Consider the following 22767-nt stretch of genomic DNA (forward strand, 5'->3'; position numbering starts at 1 on the left):
AGCTGAAGAAGAAGGAAGACCAAAGTGTGGATACTTTAATCCTTATTGAAAGTAGATCAAAATACCCATGGCTCACAGCCAACCAATAGAATGAGCATAGGGTCCCCAATGGAGCAGCTAGAGAAAGGACCCAAGGAGCCGAAGTGGTTTGCAGCCCTTCAGGAGGAACAATAATATATTTTTCTCTCTTTACATCTTCTCAGTCCTCCCCTCCCAGTTCCACCATCACAGAGACCCTCCCCTATGCCCTCTCCTTCTCTGAAAGGGTGGGCCCCTGCCTCTGGGTATCCTCAACCCTGGCACATCAAGTCTCTGTAGGATTAGTTGCATACTCTCCCACTGAGTCCACACAAGGCAGCCCTGTTAGGGAATGGATATCACAGTCAGGCTATAGCTTTAGGGAGAGCCTCTACTCATAGTTGTGGGGGACCTACATGGAAACTGAACTGCACATCTGTTACATATGTGCTGGGTGTGTCAGGCCAGCCCATGAATGCTCTTTAGTTGGTGGCTCAGTCTTTGAAGCTCCCAGAAGTCAAGGGGTTAAGGTGTTTTTGTTTTTGTTTAAAGATTTATTTATTTATTCACTTTTAGGAGTACACTGTAGCTGATTTCCGACACACCAGAAGAGGACAACAGATCTCATTACAGATGGTTGTGAGCCACCATGTGGTTTGCTGGGAATTAAATTCAAGACCTCTAGAAGAGCAGTCAGTGCTCTTAACTGCTGAGCCATCTCTCCAGCTCCTCCCAGAAGTCAAGGATAGTTGCCTTTATTGGTCTTCCTGTGGGGTTCCTATCCCCTTTAACGACTTTAATTCTTCTCCCAACTTTTCCATAAGGGACCCTGACCTTGGTCCAGGGTTTTCTGTATGTACCTGCATCTGTTTTAGTCATCTGAGGGATAGAACCTCTCAGAGGACAGTTATGCTAGGCTCCTGTCTGAGAGCAGTCATTAATACTGTCTGGGATTGGTGCTTGCCTATGGACCAATTATTGGGCCAATGTTGGTTGGTCATTCCTTTAGTCTCTGTTCCATCTCTGTCGCTGCATTTCTTTTAGATAGGACAAATTATGGGTTGAAAGTTGTGTGGGTGGGTTGGTGTCCTTATCCTTCCAAATGGTATTCTGCCTGGCTGCAGGCTATTGGTGGAGTCTTTCACATTGCTTTTAGGTTTCATGAGGTCCCATTTACAAATTGTTGATCTTAGTACCTGAGCTATTGGTATACTGTTCAGAAAATTGTCTCCAATGTGTTCAAACTTTTTTTTCTATTTGATTTACTGTGCTGGGTTTTATGTTGATATCTTTGGTCCATTTGGATTTGAGTTTTCTGCTGGGTGATAAATAATGACCTGTGTTCTTTCTTCTAAATTCAGACATCCAGTTAGACAAGCCTCTTCAGATTCCATGACCTGACTGTTAGATACCTTTATATAAATCATAAACAGGCTGAGAAAGAAATTAGGGAAATAATACTTTTCACAATATCCACAAATAAAATAAAATATCTTGGTGTAACTCTAACCAAGCAAGCGAAAGATCTATATGATAAGAACTTCAAGTCCCTGAAGGAAGAAATTGAAGAAGATATCAGAAAATGGAAAGATATTTTATCTCATGGACAGGAAGGATTAACATAGTGAAAATGGCCATCTTACTGAAAGCAATTTACTGATTCAATACAATTCCCACCAAAATTCCAACACATTTTTTATATACCTTGAAAGAGCAATTCTCAACTTCATATAGAAAAACAAAACACCCAGAACAGCCAAAACAATCCTGAACAACAAAAGAACTTCTGGAAGTATCACCATCCCTCATCTCAAGCTATATTACACAACAATAGTGATTAAAAACTACATGATATTGGTACAGAAACAGACAAGTTTATCAATGGAATATAATTGACTCAGAAATTGAACCAGGTTGACCTAGAAATAAACCCATACATAATGACACTTGATTTTTTGACAAAGAAACTAAAACCAAACAGTGGAAAAAAGAAAGCATCTTCAATAAATGGTGCTGGCTGGTCTAACTGGTGTCTGTGTGTATAAGAAATTATGTATATCTATCACCCTGAACAAAATCGAGTCCAAGTTCTTAAAGGACTTCAATATAAAATAGAATACACTAAATCTAATAGAAGAGAAGGTGGCAAATAGCCTTGAATGCATTGGTACAGGAGACAATTTTTTGACCAGAACACGAATAACTCAGGCTCTAAGATTAAAAGTTGATAAATGGGACCTCATGAAACTGAAAAGCTTCTGTAAGGCAAAGGACACTATCAATAGGACAAAACATCAGCCTACAGATTGGGAAAAGAATCTTCAGTGACCCTACATCCAACAGAGAAGAACTTCATACTTATGGGGTAAAGAAACCAAGTGCAGTAATATTGTCTATTAGCACTTATGCGTAATATGGTTTCAGCAACAGTATCTCCCAAATATGATCTTGTAATTAATTACAAGAAGATGCACACAACTGTGGTCAAGGCAAATGGGTTATCTATGAGCCAGAGAAGTAGTCAGACGGTTCCAGAATGAATGGAAATCCACTCACATGTTCTTAACTTGTGTTTCTGGCAAGTAGTTTACTCGTATGTGATAACCTCTTGTGAGAAACCTTTCCTAGACTTCTGCACCAAAATATCTTTCATGTTTCCCATAGTCTTTTAATACATTCTTATATATGGATGCATACACACATACACATATACATGTGGATTATAGTATTGTTATCCTGACTGCAGGATTCACATAAGTTCCTGTTCTAAGTTCTATTCTTTTTTTTTTTTTAGACCTTGGATAATGTACTTTGTTATAATATTTCATATAAAGCTTCTATGTAATCATTTCCACTAAGTAATCTGTTTTCCCATGGAGTTTATTAACGAGGATACTTTCCCTTTCCCTGCTATATTTGCTTGCCTACTTAGCGTTCAACTTTCTTGCTCATTGATTTTTGTCTGGGCTTTCCAGATCATCTCTTTGATCTTTGAACACAAAGCAAACATCAAACCAAATGGCTGCTTAAAAGTAAATGTAGTTTGCTAAATTGTGTATGTTGCTGCTTATGTGTGCATGGGTGTAGGGACCGGCAACTGGAGCATAGGAAAGCTTACCAGTAACCACATTCTCAATAAAAAATGATTGTCCCCCTCTCCCAGCTACTAACCATGACAAATAGCACCTCAGTACTACGCAGGACCTGGAAATCATCTACCTCATTATGCTAGGATTTGGACCTGCTTGATCGTGCATAGGTCTTGTGCAAATAACTACAGCTGCTGTCAGTTTATGATTGAGACAGCAGTTTAATGTCCAGAAGACAGCATTTGACCACATTCCTCCCCATCCTCCAGCTCTTCTATGTTCTGTTTGTCTTCTCTTTCACTATGTCCTCTTTACTTTTCACACACTTTTCGTCTTAGATATCACCAGGTTAACAGCCACTCAGAGAAAGGGTCCAAATCACAGCCAAAAATGTCTGTCATTTCTTGGGTTAAGACATTGTGCAGTTTAATGGTATTAAGATCTAACAGGAGCCTGATATAGCTGTCTCCTGAGAGGTTCCGCCAGTGCCTGACAAATACAGAGGTGGATGCTCGCAGTCAACCATTGGACTGAGCAAGGGTCCCCAATGGAGGAACTAGAGAAAGGACTGAAGGAGCTGAAAGGCAACCCTATAGGAAGAACAACAGTATCAACCAACCAAACCTCCCAGAGCTCCCAGGGACTAAACCACCAACCAAAGAATACACATGGACAGACCCGTGGCTGTAGCAGAGGATGGCCATCAATGGGAGGAGAGGCCCTTGATCCTGTGAAGGTTTGATGCCCTAGTGTAGGAGAACGCCAGGGCAGGGGAGGCAGGAGTAGGTGATTTGGGGAACACCCTCATAGAAGCAGGGGGAACAGGGGATGGGATAGGGAGTGTCTGCCGAGGGGAGGGGACCGGGAAAGGAGATAATATTTGAAATGTAAATAAAGAAAATATCTAAACAAAAATCTGTCATTCAGCCAAATCAATACTCAGAGTAACTCAGTCACAGCTATAGAACATGAACATGTCTGAAAATGGCTAATCTGTACTACAATGTAGGGTAGCAGTTTTGACTATTCAGCTTAGCATCAGTATTTCAGTATCTCTCAGAATAACTATGAAAATGCAGGTTCTAGAAGACTTCTTCCAATTTAAAGTGATTTGGTATAGATTTGGGTATAGATCCTAGGAATTCAGTGATTTGGATACACAAAAATATTGGGGAGACACCATTTTTCTTTTCTTTTTTTCCCTTTAATATTGGCTACCATACTAGCTGCTTTTAATTAAAAACTAGGTTGTATATTGACTGACTCTCTAGCATGTATAAATATCTACCAATATAGTTTCTGTGAAGGAGAGGCCTTTAGGAGAATAAGCTCATGGACACCTTTAGCAAAGAAAAACTATTAAAAGCAGTAAGGGGAAAAGGGCAAGTAACTATAAAGGCAGACCTATCAGAATTACACCAGACTTCTCACCAGAGACAATGAAAGCTAGATGATCCTGGGCAGATGTCATACAGACCCTAAGAGAACACAAATGCCAACCCAGACTGCTATAGCCAGCAAACTCTCAATTACTATAGATGTAGAAACCAAAATATTCCATGACAAAACCAAATTTACACAATATCTTCCCACAAATCCAATAGGATACAAAGGATAATAGATGGAAAATACCAACACAAGGAGGGAAACTACATCCTAGAAAAAGCAAGAAAGTAATCTTCCAACAAACCCAGAAGAAGATAACTATACAAACAAAAATAACATCAAAAATAATAGGAAGCTACAATCACTTTTCTTTAATATATCTTAACATCAATGAACTCAATTCCCCAATAAAAAGACATAGACTAACAAATATTTTCAGGTAAATTTTAAATTTTATCAGAAAATGTTTGTAATTCCGCTTTCAATTTAGTAATTTTTTATGTCTACCATTTTATCTGCATTATTTTTCATGATAGTCTTTAATTTTAACATGTTTTTCTATGTACTCTATTTTATCAGAAATGGTCTCCATGTAAACCTGATTTTATCACAAAATGTTTTTAATTCCACCTTCAATTAATTTAGAAAGGTTTTTATATCTACCATTTTATCTATATAATTTTCCATGAAATAGTCAATTTTAACGTATTTTCTATATGTTTCTTGAATTTTGTCAGATATATTTTCCATTTCAATTTTACCTGAAAATGTTTTAATTCCACTTTCAATCAACTTAGAATTATTTTTATGCCTACCATTTTATCTGTATAATTTTCCATAATAATCTTCAATTTTAACATTTTTCTATATATTTCTTCAATTTTGTCAGAAATATTTTCCATGTAAATATTCAACTTTATCTGAAAATGTTTATAATTCCACTTTCAATTAACTTAGGAATACTTTTATGCCTACTATTACTATATCTATATAAAATTTTCCATGATGATCTTCAATTTTAACATGTTATTCTACATTTTTCTATAATTTTATCAGAAATATTTTCCATGTAAATCTTCAATTCTATCATAATATGTTTCTACTTCCTTTTTCCATTAAAAAAATTTCTGCATGTAATAAGGACACATGTTCCACTATGTTCATAGCAGCCCTATTTGTAGTAGCCAGAAGCTGGAAAGAACCCAGGTGTCCCTCAACGGAGGAATGGATACAAAAAATGTGGTATATTTACACAATGGAGTACTATTCAGCCATTAGAAACAATGAATTCATGAAATTCTTAGACAAATGGATGGAGCTGGAGAACATCATACTAAGTGAGGTAACCCAGTCTCAAAAGATCAATCATGGTATGCACTCACTGATAAGTGGATATTAACCTATGAACTTGAAATACCCAAGAAATAATCCACATATTAAATGATGTCTAAAAAGAACGGAGGAGTGGCCCCTGGTTCTGGAAAGATTCAATGCAACAGTATAGGACAATACCAGAACAGGGAAGTGGGAAGGAGTAGATGGAGGAACGGGGGGGGGGGGGGGGGGGGGGGGGGGGGAGGGAAGAGGGCTTATGGGACTTGCGGGGAGTGGGGAGCCAGAAAAGGGGAAATCATTTGAAATGTAAATAAAGAATACATCAAATAAAAAAAATAAAAAAAAACCAAAACCAAAAACCAAAAAAACCCCACTGTGAGATAAAGTAATTTTTGAAAAGATACTAGAAGGCCATTGTAGAAGCTGGTGTTCTTTAACTCAGGATACAAAGGACATTAAGTCTATTACTGAATGACTTGTATAAGTGACTTTCTAAAATGTGAAAGACCTTGGATGGTTCTCAGATAATGGATGAAAAGAACAGCATCTTATAAGAAAGGACCACCCCAAAGTATCCCTGGAAAGCATAGAGGGATGAGGTATAGAATTGGATGTCCGCATGAGTAAAGTGGTGTGTGAAGATCCAGGCAAGATCCACCAGAAGGTGAGACAGACCAGAAGGCAAGATCGACCAGGAAGCAGGATGGAGCAGGAAGCAAGATAGACCCAGAAGGCAAGAAAGGAATTCATGATTGGCCTCAGGTCTGTGCAGAAGCAGATCCACTGACTAGACCCCAAATTGAGAAGAGTAGGGTGGGTTTTCCATAAGTGGAGAGTGAAATTTACTAAACTGCAGAACAGATAAAATATATGCTCTTCTAGGACAGTCTAATCAAGTACTTGAAATAACTGACAATGTACAAAATATTACTTGTCTGCATCTGTCACATAGTAGGTGTTCAGTATATGTGAAGTGGATGAGAAAATGATTACCTTTGTCTTGTACACATCCTATGTTTTTTGGTATATTTACTGAATGTGTATTCATAGGTAATCTTAATAAAGAGATATAGACTAGAACTGCTAGCCAAATTACAGATATCCCTGAAGGACGCAGCAGGAGAAAATAGAAGTTCCCAGAAACTCTGTAAAAGTGAAGAATTATAAAAACAGAATTCCAGAGGAAGGAGGATCTTGCTACTGAGAAACCCAAACCTCTTATTGCATGGATGTGCATTTGAGAGCCAGTTTTGTTAAATAACTTACCATATATATGTCAAAATTCTGTTCCAGGAAATTCAAACCACACTAGCTATTTTAAGCATGAAAGGATTTAATGTAAAGAATTAAATGCACATTAAATTTTTGGAAGGATTGCAGGAGTAGCTTCTAGTCTTTGGATCTAGGACCGATGCCCAGAAGGGGAGAGCAAATTGGCCCACCCATGTGCTGTTATTGCTGCAAAACTCAGAGAATGGGAGAAAGAGATGATGCCTCTGACAACTTTCCCTCAAGATGTTGTCCAAGGGTAATAAAGTGCTGCTACTGCTTCTCTCCTCTCTTCCAGTATCCACTCAGCAGGTAACTAAGCTAGGACCCTGAGAGAATAGGTTTTCTCTAGGGACTAGTTCCTTGATGAGTTATCCAGTCCCAAGTAGTCAACCCTAAACACATGTACAGAAGAGCAAAGGGAAAGGGGCTGAGTAGGAAGGGGTGAGTGTGTGTGTGTGTGTGTGTGTGTACACGTGTGTGAGTGTATTTGTGTAGCAATACTAATTAAGAAGAGTCATGGATTTGATAGACAATTGGGGGAATATTGAAGGGGTTGGAGGAGGGAAGAGAAAGGGTTGCAAAGGTGTAAGTATAGTATTCATATATAAAATTCCTATAAATAAAGATATTAAGGTAAAAAATGTCAATCTTTTAAATTAAGAAAGGAGAACCCACTCATGTACGAATCACCATTCACGATCTATCACAGGAAACTTGATTACGAGTTGCTCATTGCTCTTGTCGATTTCAAGAGAGGGCCACAGTGAACCTTAGCATATGCAGTTCCTGCCCCCACCTCCACAGCAATCTTTAAAGGCTTGCCTCAATATTCTGTCACCTGAGTATGACTTTACAAGCCTGGGTCTTTAAAAAGCCAAACATGTTCAGTAGATATCTCAAATATCGCATTCTTTAGACTAGGGTGATAACCATGTATTTAATGGTTGGCATTCGTTGAATGGCTTCCATGTTTGTGCTGTGTCACCTTCTAAGCATGTCGCCCTGCCTCCAACTCTTGGAAGTAGTTTTTATCCAAGCACTTTTACAATACCTATTTGGCTCAGATAGTCTTTAATCAATCACAAAATTCCTGCTTAATTATGAGGAAAGCGATTATCAATCTTTGAGGTTCACCAAGTGCCACTCAACCTTAACTCTTCTGTTTACTGAGCCAGGTTGTCACAAATATTTTATGTCTGGAGAAATATGGTTTTTACTATAAAAATATTGGCAGGGCTTATGCTGAACATTCTATTGGTACCTGACTTCCACAGATTTGAATATATGTGTATACAGCCACTTGGGAAATGATGGATGCAAATTCTAAGTTATGATACTGATACAAAGAAGGCTAGTACCCCTTTGCCACCGTACACTGGTAGCAAAACCAAATCCAATGGACTTCTAGTCCTGGCCAAGATGGAATCGCAGAGGGTAGCTTATCTTCTTGCTTGCAACAACCAGAACTGGACAAAACATAAAGAATCAATTCTCATGATAGTGGGTATCAAACAGTGAATAAGAATTCCCCCAAGAGCTGAGTGTTGAAACAACTGGGGTGGGGGAAGCTTCAGGAATACCCCAGACTTACTGTTCTGATGGTTCCCAGTCTGAGCCTTGGGGAGTGAGAATGCAAGTAGAGTCTGAAAGATCTCCAGCACTGAGAAGTCAGAGCTGAGAGTCACATGACTGAGTCAAGTCCTGGAAATGTGACAATAGATGGACACAAAGGTAAAATTCTACAGATTTCCGCAGAGTTCTTACTCTTCTGTAGCTGAGTCCCGATTGGTACATACATGTGTAGAACTAGGCAAAGCTAGAAAATCTCCACACAAATGGAGTAGTGGTGACAGTACATGCTTCCATTCAGATCAGACTGTATCATCTGATTCACACAGCACTGGAGGATGCCCAGAGAAAGCATGCCTCCGTAGCAGCCCAGCCATTACTTCTAGATAGATGCTACCCTGGCCCTGCCTAATAAATCTTACACACAACACCCAAAAGGAACAAACTGTTTTCATGTCATTTAACTGCATCCAAGGGAAGCTCAAGAATATTTATAGGAAGACAAATATATCCAGCAGCCAAAAAGATAAAATTTACAATGTTGGCTCTCTTAATCAAGAATTACCAAGTATGTAAAAAAAAAAAAAAGGCAGAAAAATGCAAGCCATCATGATGACAAAATGCAGTTTTTCTGAAACCAGCCTAGAACTGACAGGAAGGTTAAAATTAGCAGGGAAAACCCAAAACATTAAAAACCTATTAGGCTAGATTCCAGTTAGATTTTTAAAGCTTGATAAGTTACCTTAAAAAATACAACAATGACATAAAACAAATTAAAACCATGACTCTTCCCCTCCTCCCATGCTCACTCCTGCTCTCTGTCTCTCTGTCTCTCTCCCTCCCTCTCTCTTTCTCTTTTCTTCCCTCCATTCCTCCCTCCTTCCTTTCCTCCCTCCCTCCTTCCCTCCTTCTCTCTCTGTCTCTCTGTGTCTCAGTGTCTCTGTCTGTCTCTGTATCCCTCTATCTCTGTCTCCCTCTGTCTCCCTCTGTCTCTCTCTGTCTCTGTCTCTCTCTGACTCTCTCTCTCTCTCTCTCTCTCTCGCTCTCGCTCTCGCTCTCGCTCTCGCTCTCTCCAGCTTTCCCCAAATCACACATGGTCAGGCAGCACTGCTGAAGTGGGAACTCCTTTGTAGCCCGTTCAGTTCTCTTACGGTGCTATTACTGTGTAAAGAGTTGTCACAGTCCTTACAGGCTTAAGATAATACCCACCTCTTTTGCTTCTGTAGGTCAGACATCCAAGGCCTAGACTAGTTCTATGATTAGCACATTACAAACCTGAAATCAACATCTAGCCAAGTAGACTCAGCTTATTTGTATATGTCACTAAAGATCAGACCTTTACCAATGAGGTATCTCCAGTCTTTTTTCTTACTTTTGATTTTGAGACAAACTCTCATTAAATTTCACAGACTGGCTTTCAACTCACCCTGTAGCTCACCTAAGCTTTGGACTTTCTATGTCCTTTCTGTCTCAGTTTCCCTAGTAGCTAGAATTGTAGTCCTGCCTTCATGTAGGCACGTAGGCATGCCTCTGATCTGGAAGCATGAGTTAATAGTATTCTTATAGGATCATTCAAGATGTTGGCAGAATTTCGGTTCTTGTTCTTGTTCTTGTAGGCCTGAGATGTCTCTTTCTTGGCCAGTGATTGACAAACTAAGGTCCACCATTAGCCTTTCTTTGATCCTTTGGGTTTCTCTTCAAAACCAGCTGGAGCATTTCAAATTCTTTCCAGAGTCAGCATTCCTAACAGCCTCTCTGGGCACTAGGCAGAGAAAGCTTTTTGTTCTTAGAGGCTCAGGTTGAAACAGTGCCTCTGGTTTATGTGTCTGTTCTGATTATTGATAGCTTTATAGCCATGGTCATAGGAACAGAAGTTTAACATACTCCTGTGTCCTTCCTGTGCAATAAGGCTTTTATGAAGTGATTCTTGAATTGCTTGAATTCACTCACTACATGCTTGACTCTATTCTTATTTTATTTAGATTTTGCATCCACTTTCTGGAAAAAAGTCTATAAGATAGATATTAGCTGACTTACTGTATTACTTAGATTTTGTTACTTCAGAATATTTAAGGCAAGCTACTCATAAATGACGTTTACTCAGCCCACAATGTTGATGTTTTAATAGTGTGGCATGTGTCTCAACTCTTATGGCAAGGGATCTTACAGTTCGTTGTGTCATGGTAGACGATAGTTGCAGAGATCAAGAGATGACATCTTGAGACAAGAAGACATAGAGCAGCTCGGTTCTCAACAGTCCTATCTCAGACCCATGGCTTCAGTAAATTCCCACTGGCCCCACCTCTTGAAGATTCTAAACCTTTTAATATCACAGTTAAGAGCCAGGCTTCCAACACACAAACATGTTGGAGACAGACTACATCCAACCATTGTACTCAGTACATCTAAGAAGTCAGCAAGTGTCTCATTCAAATATAACATAGGTATTCACATGACCTATTCCTTCACTCTGTGAGGTCTCTGCCTATTCCCTCTCTTCTTTGTAAAATCTTATATAATACCACACCCTCTTTACTTTGACTCTCTTATTCTCTTCACACAATTTTCTTTATTCTTCCAGTATGTCGTTCATCTTACCACACTGTAGGACAGGTTCTATAAAGGAAGACATTTTGCCAGTCTACTGGTAGGCCACTGGTGCTTAGAAAAATGGTACAGAGAAAGGGCCCAGATTCCTTACATATTAATCTCAAGGAATAAATAGAAATGTTAATATTTAATAGTTTGGTAATGGTCACTTTGTAAACATGTTTTAATCATTCTCTACACATTTAGAAAAAATAATCTACATGACTCTTAAAGACTATCTGGGCATATTTGAAATGAATGGACTCTTTGATTCTCGATGAGGAAACAGAGGAGGTTATCATGGTGTGAGCTTTGGAACTGACAGCTGTGAAGTGCAACCCCCCCCTCCTCTATACAGTTGCATTGTTTCAAAACTTTCTAGCAGTGTAGGATGATCAGAGTGTAAAAGTAAATTGGATGTGGTCACCTCTTCCTCTGTCATCACCACCTGGATTTAATAGAACTCATCTACAGAAGCCATAAATATGGAAAAACAGAATTTAGTGAACAGGAAGAAAAATGTTGGAATGCTGTGAAATATATAAAATAGTGAAATATGGAGATCATAAACTGTGCTGCCTTTGAAAAGTAACCTTAAGATATTAGTAATGTTATGATTTTGTTAATATATATTAACAAAAGAAATGATTATTGATAATGAAGCCTTTAAGATACAGTGAAAATAATCAATTCATAAGGTAAAGCAGAATATAGAATTCCTTTCAAAGGACCGTAGCCCAATAATGGTTTTGTAAAGAATATTGGAAAAGGAGAGAATATTATTGGTGGTTGTATGAGGAAGGATAGCCAGTGGCTTCATAGAAGTCCTGTTCATGTCAGGAACTCACATCAAACCATTTTAAGCAAAAGCAAAATGAGGAAATGAGGGAATTGCTTATCAGTTCATTAAACCAAACAGACCTCTCAGGGTCAAGTGAGGAAGGGTGAGTCTGTGACTCGACTGGATGCATTGATTATAGAAAATGTCCTCACACCTTGAGTTGCTGGATTAGTAAATAATAATATGCTGTTTTCATTTCATGTTAAATCTCAGAAAAAATAATGAATATATTTTCGGCATGAACTATGTCCCCTGTGATATTAGGGCAAATGTAAAGGTATTGTTCATCTTACACTTAACTTTATAGCGAATGCTGAGGAACTCGAGGGAGGAGGTTAGGGGTGGCTACGGTGATGATGCGCCGTTTATATGCATGGAATTTAAAATTAACAGAAATGGCAGCCACCTGGATGAATAAGACACAGTGATAAAATCCTGCAGGCTCTCACCAGTGAAGGACTGACTTTCTGAGGATACCGACGGGTCAAAGGAATGTAAAACTGAATGTAGGTAAATGGGCCACAGTCCGTGAAAATTGCACTTAGAATGTACAAACACAAACAGTGAATAAAAGAACTAGTAGAAGGTGAAGGAAGCACAGGTTCTGAAAAGAAAATCTGACCCAGCAGATTTCCCGTTAGGCCCATTGCCCGTCCTCTTGTATATGGCACCTCCCATATTTCAGCATATGCTGCAGGGAAGCCTGGCCCAAGGCACAAAGCTGGATTTTTGTTGCTTTCGCCAGAGATGGACTGAAGCATCTATTCTTATGAAGCAGAGATGGTTTTAACTGTGTGGAGTTGGAGTCTGGCTATTGAAATAGTTAACTACGGCCCAGACTTTAGACCAACCTCCTCACTTTCTCCAAGACACACACATAGGGAGAAGCAGTTTGCTAGACTTGACTCTGACTCTAGAATTGATGACACTCTTCTGAAAGGGAGTTAACCTGGCAAGGAAGTTTATACGTAAATAGTACAGGAGATCAAAACATGGAAAGACCTGGGCCTTGATAATATACTGATGGATTTACCTAGGAATCCCCCCTTCTCTGGACCTCTTTTCCATATGACTAATAGAATTCTACACTGCTTACAATCTTTCAAGTAAAGTGGGACTATAAAAATTAATGATAACTGAAAAAAAATCTAACTGACAAGCAATGATTTTTCATTAAAACTCAGTTTATGGTTTGGATATTGAAGTGACTTTTAAATTGTTGTTTGCTAAATGAGTGTAAAAACCAAAGTATGCAAGCATTATTTTATTGGCCACTTCAAAGAGAGAATCTCTACTTAAAGATGCTGCACATCATACCTTGAAGGTAGCTAGTAACAGTTAAACAAATACAGACACATACTGCTTATAGTTAAAACCTGGGGGACAGGGGAGCTTGGTCACCATATTCATTAAAGGGAAACTGTATATTTTTTTAGCAGAAATTCTTTTATGCAACTTTAGAGTTGACATCCTAAGTTGGCCTAGATAGAGGTTTTGAACTATCATTATGCAATTTCCCTGCTGGTGAGAGCATTTTACAGTAATATGTTGTCTTGGTACAATAGCACCCTCATATATTTGGAGACAGGGATTATACCTTACCAGGAATAAGACTTTACCTATGAAAAACAAGATGTTGTGGAAATATCACTACATAATATTAATGGCTTCACGTGATAAAGTTGACTTCCCTCTGATTGTGATGTTAGCAGGTGACATCTGTTGGATTTTACATCTATTTTTGGCTGTGATCTTAGGCTCTCTACTTTCTCTAGAAAAGCAGCTTGTGATATTCTAGTGACTTCATTTTCAACACAGTATTCCAAAAATCACGAGGAATGCCAAATTTCTATACAGCCTCACTCTGTGTTTCTTATTACTGCAAAAGAGTGTGTTTTGTTCTAATTTCTTGATGTCAACATAAGGCGGTGTGATTCATTTAGGCTATTTCCTTATTTAGACATTTTTACCATTCACATCTGAATGAAATATAACTTGTACTCCCACAGAGTAGATGGTATAGGAGAAATGTAGGTAACAATTAAATGGGTCAGTGTTATGTGTGTTAGGGTTAGTCACTAAGGCATATTTTTAAGGCATTCAGGAAGGTGTCCTAAGCATGATAAAAAGGTTGTTACTCTTTTCTTAGTTTAATCTGGAGTTGTTCTGGTGTTCTTGTGGAACCCTGCACTCATAAAATGGCCACATTCCTTCTCTGGAACCATGCCTCCATCCTCAGCACCTGCCATCATTCCAAGGCTCCGCCCCCTGAGGCTGTGCTTTGGTAGCAGAAAGGAATGCTGTGCAGCTACACAGTCTAATCGCTCCCCTTCTCAAAGCCTTTGGGAAAGCCTTTGGTAGACGCTTGTGTAGGCCTTCTGTGTAAGTCGCCAGTGTATAAGCAATGCTTCTATCTAAGCTTCTTTGTCATATCTTAAGTAATATGTACCCCTTAATCACAATGCAGATGGGAAGGAATGCTTGTCTCAGCTGATTTGTGTCAGATAAAATGGGCATTCTGCTCTTTGGGACAAACAAAGAGCACAGGATCCTGTCACCATCCTGAACACAAGGTGGCTCTTGTCGTGACCCTGCAACTATTTGCATCTGAACTCAGTCAAAGCATACGCCTTTCCAACGTTAGCTGCCTCCTTTCAGACAATAGGGACTTCTGAAGAGAGAAACAAATTGACTAATAAGCACACTTTGATTTCCTGTGAATATGACTAAGCATAAAATATGTCAACTCCCCCTTGAAAATCATTTAAGACTAAGTGTTCAGCGTGAGTAGCAACATAAGTTATTTTATATTTAGTGAATTCAGAATTGTACTTCAGCACAGAAAAAAGAATCTTTATTTAACATTAAAAATTGCTGTACGTGTTATGACTGAATTGTTCAATTATATATTGCCTAAAAATTCACTCCAGCAAATACAGAGAAAAGCAGTTAGGCTTTTTTGAAGAGCAATATATTGCTGACAGCAAACTAGTATGTGAACAAAAAGTTTGCAATCAAAGTGTGTTTAATAGAATAATATATTCATTAATGTGTGTCAAGTTCCAAAAATTTACTGTTCCCCAAAAGGAAAAATGAATTTTTCCAAAAGAAATAAAACCATATCATTTGATATTCTGAGAACACATCATTGATGTAAAGTTCCTTGTTGTGGGACACTTTTGGCCATTAACGTCATCAGTTTTACTGTTCAGGGTAGCTCCAACTGCCCTCACATTCACATTTACTATATGAATACTACTTTCTATACTTCAACCCTAACAAAAATAAATGAGGGGGTCCTAATTATATTAGCTACATGCAGCCTGGCAAGATTTCAGGCCTCTACAGGAACTAGAAGGAATCTAGGAGCCACATATGAGTTAGATCATATTTGTGGGGAGCTGGGAGGGAATATATGTGAATGGTAGTGTGTGTTGGGGGGTGTGGGGTTGCTTTTGTGTACATCCAGAGACCATGGAAGAATGTCAAGTGTCCTGTTATGTCACTTAACCTATTTCTTTGAGGCAGAACCTCTACATCAATTCAGAGCTAGGCTGCAAATCTGTTTGGGGTTTTTAGGGTACCCCTTTTTCTTGAGGCAAAACCTCTGCATGAACTTAGAGCTAGGCTGGAAGTCTGGGTTCCTCCTGTGTGTTACTCTGCTATTTTCTTGCAACAGAATCTCTCTCACCCTGGAGCTGTTCTAGCAGTCCTCACCTATCTGCCCATTCATCCTCACACATACTCAGAGCACTGAGATTACAGGCTCATAGGAAGCAATGCCTAGTTTGTATACATGGATGCTGAGATTTGAGTCCGGTCTTTGAGCTTGCACAACAAGCATTATTACCAGCTGAGCCTTCTACCCAGCCCCAAGTACAAGAATTATTCCATTTCATAAATGTAGCCAAGGGTCAAAGAGGCTTTTCATCTTATGTAAAACTACGACTGGATGGGTCATTATCAAGATTTGAAGATAAATCTGTTTGATTATGTGGTCTATGTTAGTTGGTTGTGATGGCACACACCTTATTCTTAGTATCCCAGGAGGCAGAACTACAAGTTCAAGTCCAGCCCAGAGAACACAGTGAGATCCTGTCTTAGAGGAAAATATCTGTGCTACTAATCACTGGGATATTATGTTTAAAAGTAGTGTACTAAGGCAAAGTAATTATGAATAGAAATACTTCGTGGTCCCAGAGATGACCAGAATTATGGTATGTATAAGGAAAAACAGCAGGAAGTTGTACTAATGTTTGACCCTGTCCACAGTCAGAATCATGGGAAATAAGATTGCACAGCACAGAGTCAATGATGGGCAAAAAATATTTCCTTGGTTATAAAGGGTTCAATTTCTTTCCATGTTACCTTTTGTACCATAAATGTCCTCTCCATTTCCATTTATTTAAGGAGAAATGCAAAAGCCAGAGTGGAGGTGTCAGGGCAAAATGAGCTGTCTCTCTGCAATAAACCTTCACCCTTGTTCATTCATCAGGCTTAACGATACAACACTGCTAGCATATTTCCATTGAACGTGGCCTCTGGCAACTCTTCCAAACAAGACATTTTTTAGAACGGAGAGCTAATCCATCAGTGTCCAATCTGTAGACTAGCTATCACAACCTCTCACTCTCTCAAGTGTGTGGAGAGACCTGAGGTTGAATACTAGAGCCCTGTGCAGGTGTCCTTTCCAGCCCTCAGTATGGCTCTGCAGCTCTTGAAAAGCAACTTTTGAGGGGAGCTTTCTGTTTGATGTGGAAGATGGTGAGAGCCATTTTTACACTGCGGAGCCAGTGAGTTCTCAATGAGGAGAAAATTCCCAGCTAATGAATTAGGAACTGGGCTTGGGTCAAAATGAAGTACAGTATATCTTTTAAGCCAAGCGGTCATAAGCCTAGCTTGTGTCTATACATGTTGGGCAGGGATGGGTGTTTCTCTATATTTGTGAGGGGTTGAGGAGGTGTGACCAGGGTGTGTGTTTCCATTCCTCTAATGCCATGTGGTTGAAGCTTGGTCAGCAACCTTCTTAGCCAAGAGACATCCTTTCCTGCAACTTCACCAAGACCACAAAGGCGGGGAGGAAAATGCCTATTCATTAATGTCAAGACTCTAATTCAGATGGCTTATAGGGCTCAACGCAGCATTCAATAAACCTCCATATAAAGCGTGAGTCAGACTTGGATCTCTCACCTTCTTTACCATCAAGGCACTTTATAGAATAAATTCCTTTCTGGGTTTTATAGACTTGAAATGGATATGAACATACCTTCAGGGTTGTTGTTGCTTTTTTAACGTCAGTAGTTGAATGATATTAGTGTCCAATTTATTTCATGTTTTAATTCACCAAAATATTTTTTCACTAAATATAGAGAATTTAGGTTATGAAATCCAAAGAATATATGCCTCATTTCTTCCCTACATCTCTCTGTGTGTTTGTATCTAATAATGAAATGTCCATTAAAAGAATTAAAAGAGTTCTTTGATGCAAATAAATATAAACTGTGCTTATAATTGTATTTTAATATATTAGTCATTTTCCGATTGGTTCCTTGCTTTGCTGTCTCACAAATTCAGATGTATAGTAATGGATTTTACCTGCTGTTGGACAAGAGACCAGCCAAATGCAGAAAACTATAGTATCAAATGTTGTACCCATGTGTCTGCCCAGTTTTTCACTAGCAACATTTCCCATTCAACCCTAAGCCAACATAATAGAGTAATACATTAAATGTATCACTCTAACAACATAGCCAGTAATGATTGTCATAAAACATTGTTGTGTTGATATGACAGATGTTTATGTTTAAGTTAAGGCCACTGGAAAGGTGATTTAAGTTTCTATAGTATAAATTCTACACCCCATGATCAGAGGATCATGGATTATGCAGGATTAACATGGTAACCATTCTAACTGGCCTCTGTGCTGTGCTCCTGATGCCTGATGATTTCCCCGTTCTAGGATGTAGCTAGGAAAAGACTAATGCTTATCTACATGACTATGCAATCTGGCACTGTGGTCCACCTTCCTGGATAATAGGATAATAATACTATCGTAGAAAACTGTGAGTGTTGAATATATAGGGAGTCATTCTGAGCATTATATGCGCCTATTATTTACTAAGCAAACTGAAAGCATTATGTGAAAGCATTATGCAAAAGCATAATGATTTAGATTATAATAAAAATGCTCCCTAAAAACATATTTTTTAGAAGTACTGGAAGACCCATTGGGGAAACTAAAAGCCTGGGTTCCTTTTGTCTCTTATTAGATTCGGATCTGGAAGGCCTTGATGATCTAGGTACAGTTTACAGCAACATTGGCCAGCAGCTGAATGAGACAATGCGGCGCCGCAGACATGCAGGAGAGAATGATTACAACATTGAGGTGCTTCTGGGAGTGGATGACTCTGTAGTCCGTTTCCATGGCAAAGAGCATGTCCAAAACTACCTCCTCACCCTGATGAACATTGTAAGTAATTACTCCATTATGAGGCTTTTGGTCATTTCAATCATGCTTCTTGCTTTGTTAGTGTCCTCCGGACACATATAAGAACCTCCTACAATGTCTGAGCTTTTAATTCAAATTCTGATCTGTGCCTCTTAAAATAAGATCATAATCAAAGGAAACATTCTTTTTGTTATTAAGTGAAAATCATATGTTTTAGAGGCCATATAAGAGTGAATTATATCATGATTTTGATTTTCAATTGGAGGAACAGAACAGTAATACTCTGTAGAATGTCAGCTTGCCTCAGTATGTGCTCTGGACAGTTAAATAATTCTTCCCAGTATTGTACCGTACCTGAGATGATAGAAGATTTTCAAAGATGTATAAGAACTTTCAAGCAAATGCACTGGTTTGAAAATTCTAGAGAAGGTAAGATACTTAAAAGGCATGTAGCTCCTGGTTCAACAATTGCTAATGGGCCTTTCAAGTAATGTGTACTTTAGTTTTCTTTTATGAGTCTTAATCAGATTCAGAGGCAAATTTGGCATCATTTCTAATTGGTGTCCTTTCGATCTTTGTAACTGTCACAGAGCAATTGTTGAGGAATAACCAGCAACAATGCATCCAAGCCACCTACTTCAGAGAGAGAGCTGGGGTGTTGGTTCCCTTCCCTTTTATGCATTCTATCTCATATCATTCTATAACATGTGGCATATTGATCTTGTAAATTTGTTGTCGAAGTCTCTTCTCTCTGTTTTTTTGATGTTCAGCTTTATTTCTGTGGGAGTCTGTACTATTCACTTTTGTCATGTACAGTTGTATTTCAATAACAACTATGAAGTTACATGTTAGAAATAAAATTCTTAATTTTATTAATAATTATTTTATGTACACCAATATTTCAGCTTATGAAGCATATTTTGTTCATTGAGTTCATAGCATTACACATATTTTAAAACTCTGTGAGGTTCTGAAGGTGTGCTGTGCACAGATTGACCAAGCTCGTGGTCAGTGCAGTAGCATCAAGTGATGCTATTTGGATTCATAAGCCTTCCCTTAACAGCTAACTTGTAGAACTTCCTGAAGGGCAGAGGGAAACAAGCCCATTTATGGTAAGTTGGTTGAATTCTGTGTCCTTAAATGCTATGTCAAGGAGCAAGTGTGGATTCCACAACAGATCAGAGAGCACAGATCAGATCTTAGCATCAGAATTCTGATGGCTCCTTGGTGGGACATTGGGACAGATAAGCAAGAGTGCATGAAGAGAGATTTGAGAAGGGATGCACAGCAGTGAAAACAAGAGAATGTGAAGAAAGTGAAAACCATGGAAATTTAGTTTAGAGCAAATGTATATTCTGCTCCTATATTGTTAGGACCAATGGTTTTAAATTCTAGAGATTGTAAGCAAACTAATTCTATTCTGTTAGTTACACACAGAAAAAAATGAGCAATTATTATTAGTTCAGTTGGAAATATTTTGTGAATGCATTCAAGTTAGGAAAGATAAGAAAATAACCCATAATAATTAAAGTGTGTTTTTAAAGAGATCCCAAAGTTAGTGTGTGATTCATGACATTTAGAATAAATATGCCTACTGTTATAATGTGGAAGTCTTCACTAATCTCTCCAAGGGTGCTGCTGTAGAGTCTGCTATTGTGAGTTGAGGGAACTTGTGACTTGTTCTAAAATAGGTTGAAAGAGTTGACAGCTGCATGTCTGAGGTGTATTTCCTGCTGTAGCACTCACACAACACTCAGAGGAGACGTAGCCGTGGTGAGACATTGCCCATAGAAAGATTTTTGTTGTAAAACTTTCCACACAGAGGGTAGTTGCAACGCCCTGCTAATCTTAATGAAGGTAGGAAAGAGATTGACTATATAGTCAGTTAATAATGATTGCAAATAAATGTCCAAAGGGGAATTTTAATTTAGAATAATATTTAAGGTATGAATATATATGGAAGTCTTTAAATTAATAGTTTGGACCAGAAAAGTCGCATCATAGAGTTTGCTTTTTGTTTACCAAGTTTTCAGTTTTCCATGATGTCACATAAAGCCTTCTGCATGGTCTCATCTAATGGGATATTGGCACTTCTGTTCATAGCAGGTTAAGAAAAGGAAGAAAGGGAAGCAATGAAATAAAGACAAATGTCTCTAAGGATGAAAGCCAGGGGTGCAGGGAGTGCCACCTGGGCTTGTAGAATCATATTGTGATTGGAACCTGTGAAGGTTTTATCCAATTATTAAGAGGGAGATAAAATAATATAAAAATTGTGGATTTCTATCCATTTGAAAGCTAGAGTTTCTCTTGGTCTCTATACCTGTGTGCACCATCACCTCACATCTGAGTCTCTGGCACCTTTTTCTTTGCAAGTTGAGGCTCATGTTTGGTGATGGTATTTTTAGACTTTGCTTTCTCCTGGTTCACTGTCTTTGCCTCTTCAATGCCTTTCTGCTCAAATACCTACAAGACTCCAAGATAGATGAAAAGGAACCTATCAACCTTGCTTTCTAGAGTAATAATCCAAAAGGAAAGTTAATATGCTCAATCATTGGAAGTTGCTATGAAGATTTGAGTGACTTTTCCAGGGCCATGATGAAGAGCACTGTGATAAAAAGCAACTCATGGAAGAATTTATTTTGGCCAATGGTTCCAGGGGGAAAGTCCATAACAGCTGGGAGAAATGCTAACAAGCAGGTAGAGCAGGAAATTGAGTGATCATATCTTCAGATACACGCAAAGCTGTGGGAGTGGACTAGAAGTGGCCAAGGCTAGGAGTCCTCAAAGCCACACCCAGTCCACACTAGTTCCTCAAACATCATAGCCAATGGGGAACTAAATGTTCAAACACCTGAGCCTATGTTGGGGTATTATCATTCAAACCACAACACATATATAGAAATTACTGCCCAGACTATCAAGCTAACGTTAATTGTATAAAAGTAATTGTAAGCATTCGTCATTTATTGAAACACCTGATACAATATCCCGTGTCCTCAAGATGCTTGTAGTTCACAAGAAAAACTAAACATCCTAGGCATTTAGGTTTGGAATGACATGCTGGCTTACTAATACAACGGTAGAGAGAGGAAGGTTTTGTTGGTGGTGCTTTTGATACATTGGCTCCTGCAATCCAGTATGTTGTTGAGGCGGTAATGGGTCCCATCCTGTCTCATCCTGTCCCATCCCTATTTGCTTCAGCATATAAAATAACATCCTTTTCTTTTCATGTATAGTTCGATCTTTTCTAGAGTTAATTCATTTATCAAGTCCAGGATCAACTAACAGGTTCTTTGAGTCTCTTGCAAATTACTTCCTCCTTGGTACAACATGCTGTAATTTTTCTGAGAGAGTTTTCTTATAGCTTGTTTGTTCCTTGAATACATCTTCAGTATGTTTTTAAGCCTCAGATGTGGAACGTTGAAAGCTGCCTGCCATGTACACATAAATAAAATCACAATAAATCTTATACCCTCCATATCCTGGCTCTTACAAAGCACAATGACTGAGTTTTAGTGCATGAATGTTATTGATGTACTTAGTGACAACTTCTGGCAGATTTATCTGGAGATATGTGTTCAGGCAGCCTTAGTGGGGCATGCAACAATTTTCATTTTGGGTCAGTATCTAAAATCCATTTTTTTTCTGTTGAAATCCACAGTCCTGTGCTAGGTATTTATTAATCCAGCATTTGTAGTTTCTCTTAAAACCACAATCCTGTTAAATCCCTAGGAAACAACAACAACAAAAACTAATAAAATCTAGTCCCTTCACATGGTATTTTTTTTCCATTTGGAAGATCCACCACACACATTATATAAATATGAATTGAAAAGGAGGAAGATGAGGTTTGGCCACTAATACCAGTGGTCTTTAAAGTATTCAGAAAGGATGTGCTATATGAGCTGGATATCAAAGAAGACATTGGGTGTTGAAAGGTGAGGGGATCAACTTGTAATAAGGTACTGTAAGCACTAGCTCATGGTGATTTGATAACCGCTGTTTTAGTTAGAGTTTCTATTGTTGCAACAAAAACACCATGACCACAAAGCAAATTGGGGAGGAATGGATTATTGAGCTTATACTTCTAGATCATAGTCTGTCATTGGAGGAAGTCAGGACGGGAACTCAAGCAGGGCTGGAATGGCATGGCAGGAGCTAACATAGAGGCCATGGAGAGGTTTTGCTTATGGCCTGTTTCCCATGACTTAAACAGCCTG

The 22767-nt window shown here is 38.6% G+C and overlaps 1 protein-coding gene across 1 annotated transcript in view; it reads left to right on the forward strand.

The window, feature by feature from the left end:
* Positions 1 to 22767, forward strand: part of Adamts3 (ADAM metallopeptidase with thrombospondin type 1 motif 3) — a 218505-nt gene that overhangs the window by 149764 nt on the left and 45974 nt on the right. Inside the window, exon 5 of the mRNA XM_052198959.1 lies at positions 18369 to 18568. Coding sequence (XP_052054919.1) covers positions 18369 to 18568 — 200 coding nt within the window. The remainder of the gene's footprint in view (positions 1 to 18368; positions 18569 to 22767) is intronic.

Source organism: Apodemus sylvaticus, chromosome 11 (assembly GCF_947179515.1).
Source record: "Apodemus sylvaticus chromosome 11, mApoSyl1.1, whole genome shotgun sequence".
Lineage (NCBI taxonomy): Eukaryota > Metazoa > Chordata > Mammalia > Rodentia > Muridae > Apodemus > Apodemus sylvaticus.